Source organism: Equus quagga, chromosome 13 (genome assembly GCF_021613505.1).
Source record: "Equus quagga isolate Etosha38 chromosome 13, UCLA_HA_Equagga_1.0, whole genome shotgun sequence".
In the NCBI taxonomy this organism is placed as follows: Eukaryota; Metazoa; Chordata; class Mammalia; order Perissodactyla; family Equidae; genus Equus; species Equus quagga.
The window spans coordinates 96727182-96751995 of NC_060279.1; the positions used below are offsets into that span (position 1 = coordinate 96727182).

The following is a 24814-nucleotide window of genomic DNA, read 5'->3' on the forward strand; positions in this document are numbered from 1 at the left end:
TCTTCTCTTCCCCACTTAAATAAGTCCCTTTGGCATTTCTTGTAAAACTGGTTTCTTGGTGAAAAACTCCTCTAATTTTTCTTCTCTGGAAAACTCTTTCTCTCTCCTTCCATTCTGAATGATAACCTTGCTGGGTAGAGTATTCTTAGCTGTAGGATTTTTTTCCTTTCAGCTCTTTAAATATATTGTGTCACTCCCTTCTAGCCTATAGGGTTTCAGCTGAGAAGCCACCTGATAGCCTTATGGGATTTCCCTTGTATGCCACTTGTTGCCTTTCTCTCATTGCTTTTAGGATGCTCTCCTTATCTTTAATTTTGGGAATTTTAATTATAATGTGTCTTGGTGTGAGCCTCTTTGAGTTCATCTTGTTTGATGTTCTCTGTGCTTCCTGTACGTGGATTTCTGTTTCCTTCCCTAGGTTAGGAAAATTTTCAGCTATTATTTCTTCAAATACATTCTCTGCCTCTTTATTTCTCTCTTCTCCGTCTGGGATGCCTATAATATGTGTGTTAGTGTGCTTGATGCTGTCCCAGAGTTCCCTTAGACTGTTTTAATTCTTTTAAATTCTTTTTTCTTTTATCCATTCAGCTTGGGTGATTTCCTCTAGTCTTTCATACAACTCACTGATCCATTCTTCCGAATCATATATTCTGCTATTGAGTCCCTCTATTGAGTTTTTCATTTCCAGTATTGTACTCTTCATTATTGATTGGTTCCTTTTTATATTTTTCAATTCTTTGTTGACATACTCACTTTGTTCATCCATTCTTCTCCCAAGATCAGTGAGCATCTTTATGACATTTTGTTTGAACTCTATCACGCAGATCGTTTCTGTTTCATTTAGCTCTTTTTCTGAGGTTTTGTCCTATACACTTGCTTGGAACACATTCTTTTGCCTCCTCATTTTGCCTCTTCCTCTGTGCTTATATCTATGTATTAGATGGGTCAGCTATGTCTCCTGATCTTAGAGAAGTGACCTTATGTGAGAGATGCCTTTTGACGAGCAGCAGTGCTCTTCCCTCTTGTCACCAGTTCCAAATATTCTAGGATTGACCCCTATGTGAGTTGCATGTGTCCTTCTGTTGTGGCAAGGTTCCTCTTGCTGTAGGTACCCAGGGAGGCTAGGCCCTACCCCTGGCTGGCTGGTTGTAATGCTCAGCTATGAGGGGCTGTTATGGGTCCTTCGGTCACCTCATCAAGTTTGGGGAGCCCCATCACCATTTGCTGCAAGGTCTGATAGCACATTCTTGTTGTAGTTTTTCTGATAAATGAGTAGGGCCCCAGCATTGCTTCTTGCTCAGCTCAGGGGCTTACAGTTGTCGTAGGCCTCCAGCCTGCAAGGCTGTTGTCAGCTCTCTCAGGATTTCAGCTGAGTGGCTCTGGCTCCATGCACAGGGGTTCCCAATTTTTTCAGGCTTTGGAAGGTGAGGCCAATCCCCTATGTGGCTGTTTGAGAAGCACAGGTCTTTGGGGCTGTTGATAAGGGGCTGTTGCTAAGCCCCATGGCACATAGGTCCACACACACTAACAACACAGTCCTGACCCATGCACACATCTCAGACCCCTGAAGCAGACCCAGTCACCCTACTGCAGAGTCCTCCACACCCACCACAAATGCTCCACTCACTCCACCTTGCCTCACAGGGGCTGACCCATTCCCTGCCTGCAGAGGATCCAAGCACCCAGTCTATGCAGGCTAAAGAGTTGCCCGAGGGCTGCTGTTGGGTGGGGCTAGTCCCTGGGCTGCTGTCTGCCCTGGCTAAACTGGATTAAATCAGCACTCTAGTGGGTGGGGCAGAATCTGGCATGACAGGCCAGGGGAAGAACTCCAATGGCATCTGCCAGCATCTCTGTCAGCACACCTGTACTAGGTCACAATAATGGCTGCCACCAATGTCTCAGTCCCTGGAGAGGTCTCACCACTCACTGAGATGCACCCAGAGCCTATCAGATGAATCTCTTTTCACCAAAGGACTGTGCACCTTTCTTTCTGGTGGTCTTAGGTTGCTTTCCAAAATGGGTGAATTTGTGCATGGACTCTTTAAGAACTGGCTTTATTCCACTTATGTCTGATAGTTTCCTATGGGTATTTCCCATTGTAGTTAATAGCCAGCAAAACCAGATACTACGACACTTGTCAGTTGTGCTGAGTCTGAAGGATGCTTACAGCAGTAATGCTCTCCCATTCAGGTGCCCCACTCCTCCAGGGAAGGCTACATAACTGTGGGTTGCTTCTGCACAGCTGTGAAGCTCCTTGGCCTGAAAAGGTGGCTTTTTTCTCTCAGAAGAAAATTCTGCCTCTTCCACCTCAGTCAGGATTGTCCCTTGTTGTGGGGGTTCTTTATTGTCCAGCTTTCAGTTCTCTCTCAGGGATAATTGTTCCCAGAAAAGTTGTAACTTGGCTGTGTTCATGGGAGGAGGTGAGTTCAGAGTCTGCCTACACTGCCCTCTTGACACCAACCTCTCTGTGTGGCCTCCTTATCTCTTGATAAGAACGTGTTCCAACCCCAAGAACCATTTTTATGTGGCTGAACAGGAGTTGAAAGACTTAGCACATGAGATGGCCTTTTACAACATCCTTCTATAGGGAACTGGTATATCTCACACAATGAGATGCTATGCAACCAATAAAAATTCAAAATTTAAATTTAGACACAAAAAATTTGTAGTAAATTATTCGTGTTATGAAATGATCTTCTGGAAATATTTGGATAATCATAATGGGGGAGTACATCTTTTTTACCAGGCCCTAAATAAGTTAAGTGATGCTTTTCCTTCAATAAGAGAAAGATTCAGAACTTGAGAAAGACATTACTAAAAATGTTTTGACAATATTTCTTTCATTTTCTGCTAATATAATACTAAGTAAGCCCCAGATGTTAACTCTACAACTTTCTTAGTTCTCTGTAGCTGGGGTTTTGTCCTTCTGCTTCAAGGATCTGAGTATTGGAGACCCCTCCCAACCCAAGAGGGGAAAGCACAACAGATCCATGTTTAAAGCAGGAGAATGAACAGCTCACTGCTCCCAAGGGATGAGCCATCAAGACTGTCTCTTTAACCACTGGCATAAATGACTTTAATGACACCGAATTGCAGAATTTCCTTTCCCATTTTCTCCAAGGGAGGAGGAGTAGAGATAGTACTTCCTCTTCTCTCTAGATCTGGACTGTCCAGCATGATTGCTACTAGCCATATGTGGCATTCAAGCACTTGAAATGTAGCTGGTGAGACAAAAGTACAATTGATGGGCCAATGTTGACACATCGTTATTAACTGAAGTCCATGGTTTCATTAGAGTTCACTGTAACACAGAAAGACAAATAGTGCGTGATCTCACCTATATGTGAAATCCAAAAAAATTGTACTCATACAAGCAGAGAATACAATGATTGTTGCCAGGGGTTAGGGTAGGGGATAAATGGGAAGATACTGGTCAAAGAGTACAAATTTTCAGTTCTAAGATGAATAAGTTCTGGGGATCTAATGTAGAACATGGTGATTATAGTTAACATTGTACTGTATACTTGAAATTGGCTAAGAGAGTAGATCTTAAGTGTTCTCACCACACACAAAAATAAAGGTAACAGCGTGAGTTCGTGGATGTATTAACTTGATTGTCATAATAATTCTACAATGTACATGTATATTAAATCATCACGTTGTATCCTTTTAAAAAAACACATACAGTTTACAACCTAAATGTATGTAATTTTTATTACCTCAGTAAAACTGGGGGAAAAATAACTTATAGACTTGAGAAAATAAAATGATTATTGATATAGTTGGATTAATATCTACCTTACTTGTTACTATTTTCTATTTTTCTGTTTGTCGGGTTTTGTTTCTTCCTTTCTTTTTTTTTTTTTTTTTGATCTTCCACTCTTTTTCTGTCTTCTCTGATTTTATTTGAGTGTATTGTGTGATACTATTTTTTTCTTCTCTGTGAGCATATCAATTGTATTTCTTTTTTCTACTTTCTTTGGTTGTTGTCATTCGGTTTGCAAAGTACATTTGCAATTTTTCCAAGTCTTCTTTCAAATAACGGCATATCAGTTCACAGTCACTGCAAGTATCTGTTCTTGCACGTATCTTATAAGAGAGTATTCCTAATTCCTCCCTCCATAATTTAGAACATTGCTGTAATTCATTTCACTTATCTATAAGCTACAATCTCTGAATATACCATTGCTATTATTATTTTGAACCAACTCTTATCTGTTTATCAATCTTATCTGTCTTATCAATTTAGAATAAGAAAAGGAAAAGAATTTTTTAACTTCATTTTTTCCCTTTCTAATACTCTTTCTCTCTTTATGTACACTCAAGTTTCTGACCTATATTATTTTCTTCTCTCAGAACTTCTTTTAGCATTTCTTGCAAGGTAGGTCTAGTGGGGACAAACTCCCTCAATTTTTGTTGGTCTGAGAAAGTCTCTTCATTTTTGAAAGATAATTTAGCTAGATACATACTTATAGTTTGGTGGTTCTTTTATTTGAACACTGAAATATTTCACTCCACTCTCTTCCTCTTTGCATAGTTTCTGAAGAGAAGCCCAAGCTAATTATTATCCTTGCTCCTCTAAAGGTAAGGTTGTTTTCCCCTCTGAATTCTTCCAGAATTTTGTTCTTTGTCTTTGATTTTCTGCTGTTGGAATATGACATGTCTAGTTGTGGTTTTGTTTTGTATTTATCCTCCTTGGTGTTTTGTGACCTTCCTGGATCTATGTTCTGTCATTGCTTTTGGGAAGTTGCCAGTTATTATTGCTTCAGATATTTCTTCTGTGTCTTTTTCTTCTCCTTCTGGTATTCCCATTACATGTATGTGACACCATTTTTTTATGTATATTGCTTAAGCTGCCAATCCATGAAAATGTGTTATAGCAGCTCAAGCTGAGGAAGATATCCACCCAATGTGGGTTATTTTTTGTTTCTTTTGTGTGTATGAGGAAGATGGGCCCTGAGCTAATATCTGTGCCAATCTCTGTTTTTTTTTTGTATGTGGGTCACCACCACAGCCTTGCTTGATGAGCATCGTGTAGGTCCGTGTGCCCAGGATTCTAACCCTAGTCCTCCAAAGTGGAGCTTATGAACTTAACCACTACACCGCAGGGCCAGCCCTCTATAACACCTTTTAAAATGGTCCAATGGATTTCTAGTTTCATACCATCGTGATTAGAAAAGATGCTTGATATGATTTCAATCTTCATAAATTTGTTAAGATTTATTTTGCAGCCCAAAATATGATCTATCCTGGAGGATGTGCCATGTGCACTTGAGAATAATGTGTACTCTGTTATTGTCGATGGAATGTTCTTATGTCTATTAGATCCTTTTCGTCTGCAGTATAGTTTAAGGCTACTGTTTCTATATTGATTTTCTGCCTGGTTGATCATCTCTCTCTCTGCCTTTCTCTTATAAAGAAACTTGGTATTGGATTTATGACCTGCTCAGATAATCCAAGATGATATCCTCATCTCAAGATCTTTAGCTTAATTACCACCTGCAAAGATCCTTTTTCCAAACAAGGTAACAATCACAAATTCCAGGAATTAGGACACAGATATATCTTTTGAGGGCCACCATTCAACCCACTGTACCTAGCATAGGTACAAATGGGTAGATAAAATATATGTGAACTGTTTCAAGAAAAGAAAATGAATCCTCACCGTTTAGCCTACAAAACAAAACTATTAACGCTTTATAAGCCCACTCTGCCTGTCTGTTTCCAATCATATCCCCTGCCTCCCCCTGAAAACAATTTCCACTCTGAATTTTCCGTTTATCATTCTCATGTCTTTCTTTATACTTTCACCAAATATGAATTATCCTTAAACAATACATTGTTAGATTACATTCATTTTGCCTGTTTTCAAACTTTATATAAATAGAATAACACTATATGTATTCCTCTGTGATTTCTTTTTTTCACTCATTATTATGTTTTTGCAATTCATCCATGTTGATGCACGTGGCTGCAATTCATTTTCATTCATGGATGAATGTGTGGTGTGAGTGAACCTACTCTACTAAGGCACTGCAGTCTATTTACCCATTCTATTTTTGATAGACATTTTGGGTTGTCTCACAACGTTTTTATACATCTCCTGGTGAAAATTGCATAAATATCTTCAGGGCATACACATTTAGGAGGGAGATTGTTGAGTCAAACTTGCTCAGTAAAGCCAAACATTGTTAACATTATCTCATAATTTACACTCCTACCATCAGTGCAAAGAGTTCCCATTGGAATACATTCTCTCCACCAGTTGCTCTTAGATGCTTTTAGTTTTGCTGATTTGGTGAGTATCAAAGTAGTGTTTCAGGTTGATTAGAATTTGCATTTCCGTGATTACTAGGGAGGTTAAGTATCTTTCGCATGTCAGTGGTCATTTATATTTCCTTTTCTGTAAAATGACAGTCTTTTGTTATTGTTGATTCTTAGGAATTATTTATATACAAGGGTATCAATCTTCTTCAGTTCCAGAATTTTATTATTTAATATTTAACTTTACTCCACCCAGACTTCTTAGAGAATACGGTGTAAGGCAATATCTACCCTGTTAACAGTTGTTCAAAGATGGAGGCCTTCTTTACACTTCCAGTGTTTCTCTTTTGGACCCTGAAATCTTTCTGCTCATCTCCTTGAGATCAGTAGAAAAAGACATCATGGCAGAGAGAGATAAAATGTTGACCTTGCTATTCCTTAAACTACAGGAGTGCCAACTACTTTGTGTGCATTTTTCTAAGATATTAATGTCCCCACTCTCTGACTTACCTTAAATCCAAGACTGACTCAGAGTGAAAATCTGATTCAGAAATTGTTGAAATTCTCAAATGCAGGAAAAGAACAAAGATGCCCAAAAAAGAGGCCAAACTCCTTAAGAGAGTCAGAAGCCATGCTGTCATCAAAAATGAGTTGTGCGATTTATTTAAGGATTAAAGTTAAGTGAATATGTCATTACCAAATTGAGATTTGTGTGAATTGATTTCACTCAAACCAGCCTATTCCTGTTCCTTTTAATATTTCCAACATCTTGCTTGGTAGACTATAATACTGTGTAGTGATTAAGAGATCTGCCTTTGCAAGACTTAGATTCCAGTGTTGGTTCTGCAGCTTCCCAGTAAATAACACAACCTATCTTACAAAGCTGCTGGGAAAACTTAAAAAGGTCATGCATGTAGATCATTCAGCATAGTTCTTGGCACATGGCATTCAATAATCATTAGCTATAATAATAAATATAGTCATTATTATTAGCTGTCTTGGTATAAGATGCCATTTATTCTTTCCTGCTTCCATGTCCCTTCCAAAAGTAGATTCCTGGGCAGAATGTCTTAGAACTCAATTGTGGACACAATCAGAAACTAAATGCCATAGAGTCAGAGGTTGGACTCTTTTGTTGACTGCTATATCATCAACACTTAGAACAATGCCTGGCACATAGGAGGTGTTCTATTAATATTTGCTTAATAAATGAACCACTTGTCCAAATTTTCTCTCCATTTCCCAGTCCTGCTCAGAATAGGCTCTCCTCTCAAGAGCACAGTTTTCCCTAATACTCTCTCCACCAAAGGTTACTCATTTAACTACCTCCAAGAAGCCCCAAGGCAAGCAGCTATGGTCAATACCTATTGCTTCTCAATACCACTTTGACATTCTTAAGCATAGATATAATAGGTGATTTTAAAACCTTGTCAACTAAATTCCAACGGTATGGTCCTGCCAGGGTTGGTCTCCATTAATTGCCTTTTCTCTTGAGTATGGTCATATTTCCTGTATCTTCATGTACCTAGTAATTTTGGATTTTATCCTGATACTACAAGTGGTACATTGAAGAGATTCTGGATTCTGTTATGTTCTACTAAGAATATTGATTTGTTTCATCTTGTTTTGTTTCAAGGAAGAGTTAACTTGGCTATGTGCAAATGCTCAGCTCTGAAATCTCATTTCAGTTCTTTTAGCCTTCATTGGCACCACCTGAAATTTTCCAGAAGATTAGTAGTTCAACAATCAGTCAGAAATTTGGACAGGGTTTATACACAGAATTTGGGGCTCCCCTTCTGATACATAGAATTTGGGGCTCTCTTATTTTGAAATTCTATCACCACTACCACTAGGTGCTGTAATCTCTGAACTCCATCCTCTGGTTCTTCAAGTCAGAAAAACTACAAAGTATCTATCTGGGTTTGAACCACCCCCAAGGCACTGTCAAGGGCCTGCCTTCAAGTCAAAAGCTATAGTAAGCAGGAAATTCCCTTCTTCCAACACCCTTCAGGATATGCCTGCTTTTATTCACTCTCCAGTGATTTCAGCGAATTGTGTTTTTTAAAACATTTTATTCTCCATTTATACTTGTTATTTTCAGGATGCTGGATTCAAAAGAAGCTACTCAACCATTACCAGAATCAGAAACTCCTCACGGCACTTCTAGAGTATGACCCCTCCACCCTCTTATAAAATCCCTTTCTTTTTCGAGTCTGTCTCCTTCATTCGTCTCAGGTATCAAACTTTTTACCATCTCTCTAATCCATGTCCTACTGGGAAGGAGGCACTTCAGTGGTCATGGGCATGAGTAGTGTAAACAAACAGAAAGAACATGCACTTTGTCCCCTTCTTTGACCTTATCCTTCACTCCATTTCAACCAGCCCTCCCACAGCATCACCCTAATCTTTGTCAATACTCTGAAATCTGAAACACAAACATGTCACTCTCTGACCAAAATCCTTGTTTTCCAGGTGCATTCACCATCTCATTGCCAATGGCCTCAATGGTAAGACTGGTTGACCGGGTCTTTGGCTAATGTTTCAAAGAATGAAAAATTGACAGAAGATCAAGTCTCTCTCCTATTAAGAGACCTTTTTTAATTTTTTAAAACATTTTGGAATCTTTTTTCTCAAGCTTACAGCGAAGGTTTTCAAGAACCACAGAATATCAAGGACAGATTTCTGATGCTTCATAAAGAAAAAAGGTGGGGCTTGGCAATCTAGAGTGGTGGCTGAGAGCATGAAATTCAGTTACACAAGGCCATGTCCAGGCTCTACCTTTATTAGCTTTGGAATGCAAACAATTCACTTCCCACTCGTAGGGGAGGAAGATATTTCCTCTACCCTCTCTGGGTTCTTCTGGCCAGAAAATGAGTTAAATTTACATGAGACAGAATAGCAGGACAAAATTAAACAAAGCTTTATAACATGTATACATGGGAGAGGCTCAGGCAAGCTGAGCATCTTGCCAAAATGGCTGAAGCCCCCACCTTAAATATCATATCCAGCTAAAGACAAAGGAGGATGTTAGGGGTGGGGGGAGTCAGTTACAGGAGATTACCAGAAACAGGAATAAGATTATTATGCAGATTTAAGTCCTTGCCTTTGGTATTGATTAAGAGTTTCTAGAGATAAAGTCATCACCCTCTTCTTCCTGGTACAGAGAGGGAGGGACCTTTACAGATGGAGATTTCCTTTACAATGTAAATGTCTCCTAACAAAGGGCAAGCAAGTTTCACCCCTTCCTTGCTCCTTCCCTGTCCCAGTTTATTAAAAGTAACCAGCCCAATAATCCTCATGCCAAAGAGACATATCTTGGGGTGGCCAATGCCAGTCCCCCCCACAACTTTGGGCTTTACATAATTTATTTGCAAAATGGGGATGATAAAACCAACCTCATAGGCTTGCTGTAAGGACTTTATTAAGATCATGCTCATAAAAAGCTTCACATGGTAAGGTAATAAGCTCAGTGAATGATATCATTATTAGCAGTACTAGCATTTAAATTTAAAACAAGTTTCACTGAAGATTCTCATTTGCAAATGTTTTGGAACTAGTTAGAGGTGGTGGTTTCTCAATACTGTGAATATATGCAATGCACTGAACTGTTTGCTTTAAAAAGATTAATTTCATATTATGTGAATTTCACTTCAATTTAAAAAAGGTTAGGGGCCGGCCCCGTGGCCGAGTGGTTAAGTTCGTGCGCTCTGCTTTGGCAGCCCAGGGTTTTGCCAGTTCGAATCCTGGGTGCGGACACGGCACATCTTGTCTGGCCATGCTGAGGCGGCGTCCCACGTACGACAGCTAGAAGGACCCACAACTAAATAGTATACACAACTATGTACTGGAGGGCTTTGGGGAGAAGGAGGAAAAAAAAGAAAAAAGAAAAAAGGTTCTCATTTGAGACAGGGTCATAGGTTTCAGGCATGCTTGCAGGCATGAGCCAGGTTTTTCCTGAGAGCTTTGGGTCAGTCTAGGAGATGCAGGATAGAAAGTAGATTGATGAAGTTGCTGGAAGGAGTAGGGGTTGATGTAACTGTCAAATATATCTGTTCTGTCCTATCCATCTCACAGATCAAAGACTTGGCTTGCGTGGCTCTCTTTGCCTACACTGCTCTCCTCCCTTACCCTATCTGTGAACTCACTCCCAAGACTCAGTTTGAATAACACTTCTTTGAAGAAGCCTTCCCAATCCTCAACTCTAAGCCGTAAATTATTACTAATAATTACTAATTAATACCAATGGGGTCATTGACTTTAATTTATCCAGTTCTGCTCTCCCGCTAGTCTAAGAAATCCCTAAGAGCAAGGATTGTGCCTCATTCAACAGGGTCAAAGTTCAACTCATTATCTCCTGCCTCAAACCCTCTCCTGATCTGCATCCTCAAACCAGTAAACAACACCACCATCTATCCCCCACACTGTACTCCTCCCTCACCCTTACCCCTGCAAAGCCAACATATAACCAAGTAAGAATTAGTTCTTCTTTCCATAGCCTTCTCCAACCCACTCCCTCCTCCCAATCCTCATGGCCCCATCCTCTCTCACTCAGCTTGTCATGTCATCTTCTCCAAAGGTCTGAAGAATCTCTCTGAAATGCAAATCTCACCATTTTGTTCCCCTGCTTAAAACCCACTGTGGCTCCCTATTGTCTCAGGACAGAGTCCAAACTCCCCTCCAAGTCACATAAAGTCCAAGAAGGTCTCACTCTTGCTGATGGCTCCAGCATCATCAGTGAATACAGCCACAGATCTCTACTTTCTAACAGCATTCAACCATGCTCCACAGGTCTCTGGCCTTTATAAAGCCTGATTCCTCTGCCTGGAACTCTCCTTCCCACACTCTCCCTATATTTCCATTATATTATTCCATTATAAATGCCTACTTTGTGCTCCAGTAACTTACAGGGAACCTACAAGGTTGAACCAGGTGCCATATCTTGGCTCCTGTAGCCCACCTGTTCCTCTCCCATCCCAGCTCACCTCCTGCATGGGCCTTCTCATCCCTGCCATGACTCCTCAGCCTGTGCCTTACCATCAGAGCCCTGACCCTTCTGCCTGTACTGTCTCGATGCAACTCTGACCCCTCCGCCTGGGCCTCCTTCATCACAACCCTGACCCATTTGCCTGGCCTTTCTGATCCCAGTCCTGACTGCTCTCGTGGGGCCTTCTCATCCCACTCTGACCCCTCTGCCTGGGCCTCCCTTGGCCCAACCCTGACCCCTCTGTCTGGGCTTTCTGATCCCAGCCCTCACTGTTCTGTCGGGGCTTTCTCATCCCAGCCCTGATCCCTCTGCCTGGGCCTTCTCATGCCAGTTCTGACCCCTCAGCCTATGCCCATCCATCCCAGCTCTGATCACTCTCTGCCTGGGCTTTCTTATCGTCACACTGGGGATGTGCTGTCACTGCCTTCCCCTTTCTAGTGAGAACTCTGTAAAGGGAGAGGCCAGACCTGTGTTGATCACCCCATGTGTCTTCAGCACGATTCAGCACTCTCTGGCAAAGTACTGGCTTTAGTGAACACTGGTTGAACAATTCTGGTAAACTTGTTGAATGGCTTAGGATGCTGGCAGTAATACCGTGGGAAAGGGAATTTTCTGAGAGGATATTTAAATTCATCTGATGGGAATGACCTACCTCAGAATGCTCTCAGGACACACCTGTCCTATGGAGGCATTTTCTACCTGCTGTAACCCTTGGAAACGGAGGGAGATAATACCATGAAGAATCAGAGAACTACCTGTTTTTTTAAGAAGGGAAATGGAGCTAGGTGAGGGCTGTTTTTGAAGATAAACATAGAGAGGCACAAGCAGATCTCAGGCACTCATGTGTATACAACATGGCCCACAAGCCTCCTAAGCCATTCAACAAGTTTAACAGTTCAACCAATGTTCACTAAACCCACTACTCTGTGCCAGACTGTGCTGAGTGGTGCTGAATGCTCCACTACACTAGAATGCTCACAAAAACATCCACATACTCATACATAGTCCCAAGTTGTACACGCACACATACAGATGTGAATAGAGAGTCATACCTCACATAGACATCCCCCAACATGCATGTCCCAAAGAACGTACATTGGTACCCACACACAGACACAGAGATGGGTGTGCATTCAGGCACACTGGCATGGATATGCACACACCCTGTCATGCATCACACAGATGTGCATGTATAGACCTACGCAGGTATGGATACCCACTTATGCATGAACACACACTCCACAAAGACATGTGTATGCCTAAATTCATGTATCAACATAGACATGCTGAAACATAAATGCACACAGACATGCGCAGACACGCCAAGCATGCACTCAGAATGACATACGGGGCCGGCCTGGTGGCACAGCAGTTAAGTACGCACGTTCTGCTCTAGCAGCCTAGGGTTTGCCGGTTTGGACCCCGGGTGCAGACATGACACCGCTTGGCAAGCCATGCTGTGGTAGGCATCCCACATATAAAGTAAAGGAAGAAGGGCATGGATGTTAGCTCAGGGCCAGTCTTCCTCAGAAAAAGAGGAGGATTGGCAGCAGATATTAGTTCATGGTTAATCTTCCAAAAAAAAAAAAAAACAATGACACATACCACCATGTGTTGCTTAATGATGGGGATCTGTTCTGATAAATGCATCATTAGGTGATTTTGTCATTGTGCAAACATCAGAGAGTGAACTTACACAACCTAGATGGTATAGCCTACCACAGCTAGACTCTACGGTACTAATATTGGGGGACTACCATCATATACGTGATCCATTGTTGACCGAAATGTCATTATGTTGCACATGACTGTGTACACATGTATAAATAAGGAGAAATGTGACAGAGGCATCTGGAAGAACCCACTGGACAAAATGACACAAACATAAGAGATACAGAAGCACATGAGAGGGTTGAAGGGCAGGCTGACTTGCAAGGAAGGAGAAAGAGCAAGACAGAGAGTCAGAGACAAGGAGAGAGAGACAGAGACAGAGAATGGGCAAAATCTTACACAGAACTTCATGCCCATCCAGAACAACCTGAGGGTCTAACCTTGACCAAACTTTCTTCAGGTACTGCCTAATCCCCCATCCCTCCAGATGGCCATCTAGAAGATCAATTTCCTATTCACAGCTCCAGGGAGTAAGGCTGTGCTGTGCTGGGAGAGGAATGGAGAAGGAGGTTCCCCAGAAACTTTCTCTCACTTCCTCCTTTCCCAGAGAAAAAGCTTTGGGAACTTTAGACCAAAGAATGTAAAAGCCACAGGGAGTTTAGTGATCCTCTCATCCATCTCCTTCAACTCATGGATTAATAACAATAACAGCTAATATTTACTAAGCACTTACCGCCATGGACTTAACATGTATTAACCCATTGACTCCTCAACAAAATAGCCTAAGAGGCGGGTGCTGTTATTGGCCCCATGAGGCTCAGAGGGGTGAGGTTACATGTTGAAAGTCACACAACAAAGACGTGATAAGGTTAAGATTCCAACCTACATCTTAATCTTGCTCTTAACCACTGTACCATCTGTCTAGAAAGGGAAATTGAAGCCCAGAGAGGAAAGGGGATTTTCCTGGGTCCACCACCAGCTCACCCTAAAAGCCTATCCCAGGGCATCTCACACTAGCCCGTGTCCTGCCTCTGGAAGGTAAGACAGGTGATTACAGACACTGATCTCTCACTCCATGTTCCTGGGTCAACAATCCAACCTCGCTTGACCTTTCTGTCCCCAAGTACTTCTCCCAGTCTCACCCTCTCACCCTCTCCCCTTCCAGTACATAGCAGCCTGTCTGAACACTCAGTGCCCTTTCTGGTGCCAAACTCACAGAGAAACAAACTCTAAAAATTTCCAGCTCTCTCTTTGCCAAGGGACAAGGGGGAAGAGGAGGAGCTCAGGCTTGTGGCCAACCCAGGTGCAGCCTCATGACAGGGATTAAGAGGATCGATACCTGCCAAACCCAGCCTAATCTTTCTCCCCTCCTTTTCCCCCTCCAAAAGGAATAAACAACTTGCCTCTCTCAGCTTTGTTCTCTGCCCTTTGTTCCCTCCCCACAGGACTCAAAGTTCAGCGGCCTAGAATTCTTTGAGCAAAATGCCAGTCCTGGGAGTGCCAACCTCACCCTCCTGCCCTTGTCCAAGGTGAGAGGTGGCACTTGAGTCGGGTAGTCCACTGTCAGAGCCTGCCCAGTACCCAGCTGAGACCCCTCTCAGGCCCACGTAGGACCAATATCAGCACCTACCTGATGCACATGTCAGAGCCTGCTAAGACCAATCTCAGAGCCTATATGGTGCCATCCCTCTATCTTCCTGAAGCTAGCCTCAATGGACCACCTGGACCTACTCTCAGAGCCCTCTTAGTACCAGAAGTGGCTCTATTAATGCTCTCCTGGTATCAAGTTCAGTGCCAACGTGTTTCAATCCTAGTGTCTACCAGGGGGTGAACTCAATGTCAACATGATGCCCTTTCTTCCTGAGGCCTACCTGATGCCTATAGCAGAATTTGACAATATAATCTCTGTGTCCAATGCTGAAGCCAGTCTCAGCAGCCACCTGTTGCTAAACTTGTTCTCCACTTGGCACCAGGATGGGCCAGGCCAGTCCACGACAAAGAAGGGAAGGGGGTTCAGATCCAAGTTCCCTCGCTTACTACCTGTGTGACCTCAAACAAGTGGCTGTACGGAGTCTTGGTCTTCTGAACTGCAAAATTAGGATGATAATGAACTATCCCCATTGTTATAATGATTCAATAAGATCATGCATACATGGACTTAATCTTCACAATTAGTGCTCAGCAAAGGGTAACCGTCCTTATTAGTAAGGAAGAATATAAAAGAGGGAAGGACAGCAAGGCCACTGATCTTTTATCTGCTCCCACCTTCAGCATCCCAGGGCCCACCTCTCTTCTAGACACTGGAGTTTACCCAAATCTCTCCTGCTATGGTTCCCTCAGGCTTCTAATAGCACCCCTGGCAAATCAGGAATCACCCCTAAAGGGAACCTCACATGCCCTCAAATACGAACTTCTCTTCCCAAATACTCCAGGAGGAATAAGAGTGCAGAGCAGGAGAGACAGGAGTCACGCAGGGGCCCCCTGCCCAGTCTCTGTTTTATGTCCTCAATATGCCTATATATAAAATGGGAAACATTAATAATAACAATAATAACAGAAATGATACAATCAACCTAGTGAGCTTCTCTAAGGATCTGGGAAGGGAGCCAGTGGAGCTCTCTGTAAATTGTAACCCTTGAGACAGTCAGGACTCCTCAATACCATACTGGTGGTTGTCATCACTATTTCACTATTTCATAAGTCCTGCCCAGTGCCTCTGCTTCTGAGATCATACTCCTCTCCTATTCTGTGGAACATTCCACTCAAATGTGGCTCTGAACTTCTACCTCTTACCTAACTAGAGATGGGCAGTTCTTTGATACCGATCCCAACTGTGCTTTGAAGTCTGAAGGAGGATTCTGGGCAGTAGGAGGTGGCAATGTGTCCAAAACAACCAAGGGTGAATGCCTGGGGTCAGGTGCTGACTCACTGGTCCAGCTGCACTCTCTGTATACTTTCCCACCCAGGAACCCCACAGCCACAGCTCGGGGTCCTTCCATACTTCAAGATCCTCAATTCCATCCACTGGAATCACTGCTCCTGAGACCTTTAAACATACATCCTTCCTCAGCAAAAGGCCCCCAAATCAACAGCTACAGATGCTGTCTCATTCCAATACCCTTAAATCCAGATCTTTGGATTCTTCTTTCCTGAGACCCCAAAACTCACACCTTTGGGTCCCTTCTCACTCTGAATCCCCAAATCAAAGCTCAGGGCTGCCCCATGCAAATATTCCGAAACCTTCAGTTCTGGCATTTATCTACAGCTCCCCACCCCTGAAATCCACAGCCCTGGGGTGGTCCCTCTTGAGGGGCCACAAATTCAATCTTGCAGCCCAATCTCTGTTAATCTGCCCAGGAGACTCCCTCCTCTTTCCTTGCTGGCTGTGTCCCAAGTTAGGCAGGGAGCATGGTGTGGGATGTAGCTAGGAGGTGAAACAAGACAATTACATAACCAAGATCAAAATCCACCCTTCTACCCCGGGTAGTATAAAGGCAAAACATCCCAGCCATCATCATCTGACCATCACTTTCAGTGCCACCATGCTGGCCTCAGGGCTGCTTCTGGTGGCTTTTCTGGCCTGCCTGACCTTAATGGTCTTGATGTCTGTCTGGCGGCAGGGGAAGTTCTTGGCGAAGCTGCCTCCTGGACCCACCCCATTGCCTTTCATTGGGAACTACCTGCAGCTGAACACAGAGCAGATGTACAACTCCCTCATGAAGGTGCCACCAGGAAGGGAGATGGGCAGAATGAGGAGTATGTAGCAACCTGCTTAGTTTGGCTGGGGCCTTGTGGCAGGGGATTGACAAGGTTGGACTAGAGTCTTAGAAAATGGGAGTTTTGAAGGTTCAGCATCAGGGTCCTATCTAGGAAACACCAGATCATGGGATGTCCAGCTCCTCGACTGTCAGAACCTGTGGGGAAATTCATCCTGTTAGCTGAGGTCTGGGTACAGGGCCAGTTCAGAGTAGGAGCTGTTCCCTCTAACAACTCCCACCCACCGCCATCAGATCAGCAAGCGCTATGGGCCAGTGTTCACGGTTCACCTGGGGCCCCGGCGAATCGTGGTGCTATGTGGATACGAAGCTGTGAAGGAGGCTCTGTTGGACCAGGCTGAGGAATTCAGTGGACGAGGAGAGCAGGCCACCTTCGACTGGCTCTTCAAAGGCTATGGTGAGGGGTGACCCCTGGTAGAGGAATATGGGCAGGCTGACTTGGTGGCCTCAGTGGGGTCCCTAGCCTTCTTCTCTTGGCTCTCCCACCCACTCAGGCTGGGGCAGAGCCTTCTTTTGTCTTCTCTGCCCCATCCCCTCCCATTGATGCCTCTCCCTTTGTCTCTAAATCATCTTACAGTTTCTGTGTCTCTACTTCTTCCTACCTCTCTCTGCCCCATCTCCCTGTTCTCTGTCACTAGATGACTCTTCTTTCTCTGTATCTCTTAGAAGCTCTTGGGATTTCTGCTTTGGAACCCTGGTCCTCTGTCTCCATGTGTCTTTTATCTCTTTATCCTTCTTGGCTTCTGTGCTTCCCTATGTTTCTCTCTCTCTCTTCCTCAATCTTAGAATCTCACATTATTTCTGCTTCAAAATCGCCATGCTTCTGTCTCCAGTGAGAGTCTTTCATCTCTCCAGACTGTCTGTTTCTCTCTCCAAATTTTTCTCTCTTCTCTGTCTCAGTTTTAGAATCTTTCACATTTTATATCCACCTCTCAGATCTCTACATATCTCACTTCCTGTCCTTTCCTCCTCTCGCTCTTTATGTGTCTCTGTATCTGTTTCTCTGTGCATCTGTCTTGCCTCTCTCCTTCTGACTCTTTTATTTCAACTCAGTCTCTCTTTCTCTATTTCTCTGACTGAAATTTTCTCTCTCTCTTTTTCTGCTCTGTCTCTCTCTCTCAGAGTCTCTCCAGCTTTCTCCCACTCCCTCATTCTCTGCTCAGCTCCCTCAACTTCTCCGGGGCCCCTGGGGCTGGTCTGTGGACTGCCCCCACCCATCTCAGCACTCTCACCACTCCTACATTCCCTCCCTAGGTGTGGCATTCAGCAATGGCGAGCGTGCCAAACAGCTCAGACGCTTCTCCATCACTACACTGCGGGACTTCGGAGTGGGCAAGCGTGGCATTGAGGAACGCATTCAGGAGGAGGCAGGCTTCCTCATCGAGGCCTTCCGGAGCACACGTGGTGAGCAGAGAACACTGGAGTCTGTGGGAAGCAGGAGAAAACTCCCAATAGGGATGTGCATTCTGGCCCCTGGAAGGGGACAAGGTTGGAGGAAAGCTTCAGGGCTCCCAGCTCTGAAGTCTGAAGCCAGAAGTTTGGCTCATCACTTCAGTCCCCCTGGAATTCTCAGACTGGCATCAGACCACCGAGGTGACTCTCCCTAAAATCCCTGTCTCTCTCCGATCCCACCTCACTCCCAGGTACCTTCATTGATCCCACCTTCTTCCTGAGCCGAGCTGTCTCCAATGTCATCAGCTCCATTGTCTTTGGGGATCGCTTTGACTATGAAGACAAAGAGTTCCTGTCACTGCTGCGTATGATGCTGGGAAGCTTCCAATTTACAGCTACGTCTACGGGGCAGGTAACCTGTGCCAGCTCGGCTCTACCAGATCCCTACCACAACATGCCAAGTGCTCCTCCACATGGAGACAGGTGTCCCAAACTCCCAATCTCCTCCAGACAAGGTCCCTTAAATCCAGCTGCCACTCTTGGGGCAACTGGACAGTTGCATCAGATTGGGGATAGGCACCCAATACCCAATCTCCACTGACACCTGGATGTCTCAACAGGTGCCCTGATTCTGTCCCCCTCCCCACCACCCAAAAGCAGAACGAGAGCCTGCAGGCAAGATTCCTGCTCTCAACCCAGTTCTCTCACCTGGGCAGGTGTTTCCATCCAAATTTACCTTGCTATCTCACAGGTGCTCCCTGTTAATATATTCTATCTTTCCATCTGATTTTCTCAACATCTGGAGTAGTGACCATTTCAGCCCACCCTCTAACTACCTGAACACCTGGTGCTGCAAAATGAAGCCCACCAAAATCATTTGATATCTACACATGTCCAAACTAGTCCACTGGAATATCTAGACAAATGTCCCCTACCCAGCTCACTAAAATATCTGAACATCTAGACAGGTACCCCAACCAAGACCCCTAAACACTTAAACGTGTGGATAGATTGTTCCACAAACACCCAAATAAATGTCCCTCAACCCAGTCCACTCAAACATCTACAGAAGCGCCCCTTATTGGGCAATTTGAATATCTGAAAACCTGAACAGATATCTCCCCCACTTTAACACCTGCACTTCAGCACAACTTTACTACCTGAACACCTGTACAGAAGCCTCCAATCCAGGTCTCCAAAATATCTGCACTGTTGTCTCCTACCGAGCCCACCTGAATGTCTAAACACCTAGACAACTGACCGCCCACACCAGTGCCACCTGAATAGGTAAACACTTGGACAGGTGTCTCCCAACCCAACCTAACCTGAATATTTGAAAATCTAGATCTGTGCTCCCATCCAGACCCATCTGAATATCTGAACCCTGGATATGTGTCTCAATCCATCTCACCTAAATTCTTAGACAGGAATGCTCACACTTACCTCATGTGAAAACTTAGATATCTATTCCCATCCAGCCCCATCTAAATACCTCAACACCTGGGCAGGTGCGATTAACTCAGTGCCTTCCTGGCCCTGAGACAGGTCCCACTGCCATCGAGTCCTGCCCACTGACAGCAGTCCTTCCCTTTCCTTCCTCTGTCCCCCACTCTTAGCTCTATGAGATGTTCTACTCAGTGATGAAACACCTGCCAGGGCCACAGCAACAGGCCTTTAAGGAGCTGCAGGGCCTGGAGGACTTCATAGCCAAGAAGGTGGAGCAGAACCAACGCACCCTGGATCCCAACTCCCCGCGCAACTTCATCGACTCCTTCCTCATCCGCATGCAGCAGGTACACCCAGCAGCCAGGCGGGCAGGTCCAAAGCCAGAGAGAGGGAAATCAGGCTGAGGGTGGAGGAGAATTGAGGCCCATTCAAATGAGTCCCCTATCAAAATAATCCTCACAATCCCAGTTATAATTAGCCACCACTCTTCCATCTACTGAGTCCTTGCCCAGGGCAGGTATTGTGCATGCAAATCATAACAACAAGCACTTTCATAACACTACAGTGTTCCAGGCACTATGTTAAATGCTTTATGGTATTTGCCTATTTAGCACTCAGAAAAGCTCTTGAAAGGGATTCTATTATGACCTCAGTTTTACAACCGAGAAAACTGAGGCCCAGGAAATATAAGTGGCCTGCTTGATGTCACATAGCAAGGAAGCAGTAGACCCTAGGTCAACCCCGGTCTCTCTGACTCCAAGGCTGGTGCTTTTAGCCACCATGCTCTTACCTTTTGTTCCCTGGTTGTCAGATGTACCTGTGTGGACAGGAAACCTGGCTTTACCATGAGACAGTGGGGGGAAGGGGGTCCCCTCCCCCATCTGGAGGTCAATCTCCCTTCTGTGAAGAAAGTAGAGGAGGCTTTATGGAGTCTGAAGGCCAAGGTGAAAGGAGCAAGGGAGAAATTCCTCTATAGTAAGCTTCAAGATTTTTAGTGAAGGAAATAGGATGCTGGTGCCTAAAATTCTGTGTCTGTGTCTCAGAAAATTAGTCTCTCTTTAACCCTCTCTGACTCATTCTATCACTCCATCTCCATCCCTCTTTCTCACTCAGTGTCTCTCCCTATGCCTCTCTTTCCAAATATTTTCTGCCATAAAGGAGTGATCACTAAACTGATAATCAAATGGCAGATAGTCAGCTGGCAAAGAATGTGAGAAGAGCATTCGAGGCGGAGCCAGCAGCTGTGGCAAAGCCTTGAGGACTGGAGAGAGCCTGAGAACTAGGGTCCCTCTTCCCACCTTTGGTCTGGATTTAAGAGAAGTGGGTTCAAAAGAAAAACCCCAGAAGGGCCCTGAGACCATGGAGGAGTGAGCTCATCCTGAAGCCCTCTCTCACTGCAGGAGCAGAAGAACCCCAACACAGAGTTCTACTTGAAGAACCTGGTGCTGACCACGTTGAATGTCTTCTTTGCTGGCACAGAGACAGTCAGCACAACACTACGCTATGGCTTCCTGCTGCTCATGAAGCACCCAGATGTGGAGGGTAAGACTAGAAGGGGCAGGGAAGTGGGGTTCACAGATCCTCAAAAATCCTGTAGGCCCACTGCAATGTCCCCAACTCTCTCAGATCCCTGGACTCTCAGACATACCCTACTATCCAGAGACTGGGTGATATTCAGCTGATAAGCAGCTGCCAAGTTTCACCAGCTGTTAAAATATTAAAAATATCTGAATTGGTAAAATACCTCCTATGCTAATCCCACCAAGTGCCACTGCCTTTCCAGAACAGCCTCCAATACCCCTCCCTTGGGTTTCCTCTATGATTCTGGCATGACCAGTTGAACAGGACACTAAGCCAACAATGCATTTGGCAGACATGTTTCGAAAGGTCTACATCCATGTCTCACATGGACATACTGTTGTTCACATTTCGACTATCATCCCTTCCCTGAGACCTCTAGATAACTAAACACATTCTCCTCCTCCCCCAAGCCAAGGTCCATGAGGAGGTTGACCGGGTGATTGGCAAGAACCGTCAGCCCAAGTTTGAGGACCGGGCCAAAATGCCCTACACAGAGGCGGTGATTCACGAGATCCAAAGATTTGGAGACATGATCCCAATGGGCGTGGCCCGCAGAGTCACCAAGGACACCAAATTTCGAGACTTTCTCCTCCCAAAGGTGCAGCCCTGCCCCCCGTAGGGGGACCTCCAACCTGACCCCTCTGACTCAGCACCCCATTGCTCTTAGAAGCTTCTTAGCCCCTGTCCCACTCCCTCAATCAAAGACTCCCAACTACCATGTCCCTTCAACCTTCCCACTCAGAGACTCCTAAATCCCATATCTCTCCTAAATCTCTTGCCTCCAGGAATATGAACCCCATGTCCCCCAAACTTCCTTTCTCAGGAAACATGAACACCATGTCCCCCAGACTCCTGCTTTGAGAGACATGAACTGTTTGTCCTCCAAATCTTCTGCCCCAAGAGACACAGAATTCATATTCCTCAAACTTCCCCTCTCAGGGAAGAAACTTCCTGTCCTCCAAACTTCCTGTCTCAGAGAACATGAACCCCCATGTCCCCCAAACCTTCTACCTAGGGAAACACAGACCCCATGTCACATAAACTTCTTATCTCAGAGACATGAATCTCAAGTCTCTCAAAGTTCATCCCCCAGAGGAACCCCACTCCCATGCATCCCATTCCTCTTTACCTAGGGCACCCAAATTCTCCATCCAACCCACATGCACTTTCAGCACATCCATCCCCAATTACACCTCATCAAATCCTCTTCCTTCCTCCCTAACAGGGCACTGAAGTGTTCCCTATGCTGGGCTCTGTCCTGAGAGACCCCAGGTTCTTCTCCAATCCCCACGATTTCAACCCCCAGCACTTCCTGGATGAGAAGGGGCAGTTTAAGACGAGTGATGGGTTCGTGCCCTTCTCCATTGGTAAGAGACCACTATCTGCTGCCAAGCCACCACTCACACCCACAGGGTCCTCCTTCATCCCAGCTCCTCTCTCTGAGGTGTAGCTTGGTATCTTTCCCAGCTTGGAATTCTCTCTTAGAATCTACCCTGGATCCAAAAAGCTGCAACCCCCAAGCAACCAAGGACCTGGGCCCACACAAAAAGAATTGGGTGATCATATTACTTTCAGAGATGGAAAAATCAAGGCCCAGAGTGAGTCAGAGATTTGTCCAAGGTCACTTAAATTCTTCGGATTGGTAGGAGGGAGATGACAACACAGCAGCCATATTTGAGTTTGTATTTGCAGGAAAGGGGCATCTAAATTTCCCATTGCTACAGTCTAGTATGGCTCACCCTCATCTCATGTACTGTGGAAATGGATGCTCAGAGAGGATTAGAGCCTTCTTGGAAAATTTCTCAGGCCACGATATTCCAACCCCTCCTCCCTGGGAGAATGCAGCTGGGGGTTGGTAGTTGGGCAAGGCAGTGGTGAGAGTTGGCCTCATCTCTGCCCCTCCTATCTTGTCTCTTCAGGAAAGCGGTACTGTTTTGGAGAAGGCCTGGCTAGGATGGAGCTCTTTCTATTCCTCACTACCATCATGCAGAACTTCCACTTCAAATCCCCGCAATCACCTCAAGACATCGACGTGTCCCCCAAACATGTGGGCTTTGCCACTATCCCACGAAACTACACCATGAGCTTCCAGCCCCACTAGACAGGCACTGTGCCAGGGCAGGGCTAGAGGGAGGAGCAAATGGGGGAGAGAGAGCCTGGGTGGGGCTAGCTGGAGAGTGGGGCCAGTGGGAGGGACGGGGCTAGCAGGAGTGGCGGGGCTGAGGATAGGGGGTGGGCTGAGGGGAATTTAGGGCAGCAAGGTGGAATGGAGAGGACGAATAAACAGAACGGGCTCTGTCTGTTCTCCTTGATACAGATAGCTCCTTCAGAGCTGGGATGAGAGGAAGGGACACCTTACACTAAACTGTGAAGAAGAACAGCTATTATTTATTGAGAAAGTGCTCTGCATCAGCTCTATGCTAAAAGCGTTACACACTCACCTCACTTGATGCTCACAACCTATGAGACAGGGAACAGTGTTCATGCCCATTTTACAGGTGACACAGCTGAGGCTCAGGGAGATTAAGTCTCTGTCCTGGGTCCTACAGAACACAGTAAGTGTTCAGCTAGTACTTGACATATCTGTGCATAGATGGCTCTACTTGTCCCACAGTCCATTGGCTAGATTCTCAAAAGGCACCTCCTCCTCAAGTGAAAAACAACTTAGCATATTACTACACAACCTGAACAGCTCTTCCCAGGGGATTTTTCCAGAGCCCTGACAGACAGCTGACCTTCCTTCACTACACACTTGCCCATACTCTTGCCTATTTGTGCACACTTTGGATGCCAGGACATACTTCGTGCCACCCACCAGAGAAGGCCATTGTGTCCAATTAGTGTCAGACCTAGGGACAGGAGTCAGACCTTTTAATGAAATGGGTGGGGGAGAGAAACACTTTCAGAGAATGACAGAATTTTGGTCATAGCACAGCCATGTACATGTGTTTGTGTGCATGCATGTGTGTATGCAAATATGATTATATGTTCTCCTGAGGGTATGCATGAACTCGTATTTCCTATGAGTTTCTGAAGACAGGATTCTCTCAAATGGATCTGAGGTCTGCAGTAAAACTGAGTTAAGAGTCTCAGAATCACCTGCCTACTCTTAAATAAGTTAGCATAATTTCCCTTAGAAGCGGCATCCTTCAACAGCTCATAATCTGAACATTCATGTACATCAGTTAGATCCAGCTTTAGATGTAGCCATAGATCTAAATGCTACATAGACCCTGCCCCACAAAACTGGCCACACTTGAAGGACGACAGACTGTGATCAAGTGAAGAGAAAACTGATCTTCTGAATTCTGTACATTTCACAACTGACTATGATTCTCAAGTTTCTCAATTTCCATTATCTATGTTTTGCAACTTGAGTTCCATGAATTGGCTGCTTTCTGCTCATTGAAGGAGGATAAGTATGGATTCTTAGAGTCATTTTCATTATTATAAACACGTTAACAATCAAGTGTCAAAATCAAACCTCATCCATCTATATGCATGTCACCTTAAAAGGCTTCTAGAAATCTCAACCGGGGGAATTTTAGAATTGTGATATAACAAAACTGTCAAATCTTGGAACTGCAAGTCCACAATTAATAATCTTGGAATCTCAGACTCCCAAAACTTGAGATTCAGAGTATTTGAACCACTGATGCTCGGAACTCTTGATGCTCAGAATTTTAGCATCAGAGTTTCCCCTGCACACATCTTTGGAAACTGCATTCCGAGCCCCTCTGGCAGCAAATGTCCATTCTCC

General features: G+C 44.7%; 1 protein-coding gene across 1 annotated transcript; it reads left to right on the forward strand.

Annotated features, from left to right (window-relative positions):
- Nucleotides 1-15975: 15975 nt before the first annotated feature.
- Nucleotides 15976-23241, forward strand: LOC124250742 (cytochrome P450 2A13). The gene is made up of 9 exons (XM_046682904.1): nt 15976-16581; nt 16870-17032; nt 17890-18039; nt 18279-18439; nt 19644-19820; nt 20874-21015; nt 21465-21652; nt 22280-22421; nt 22974-23241. Exons 1-9 carry the CDS (start codon nt 16402-16404, stop codon nt 23153-23155), a joined length of 1485 nt encoding a protein of 494 aa, XP_046538860.1. The 5' UTR covers nt 15976-16401; the 3' UTR covers nt 23156-23241.
- The last annotated feature ends 1573 nt before the right edge of the window (nt 23242-24814 follow it).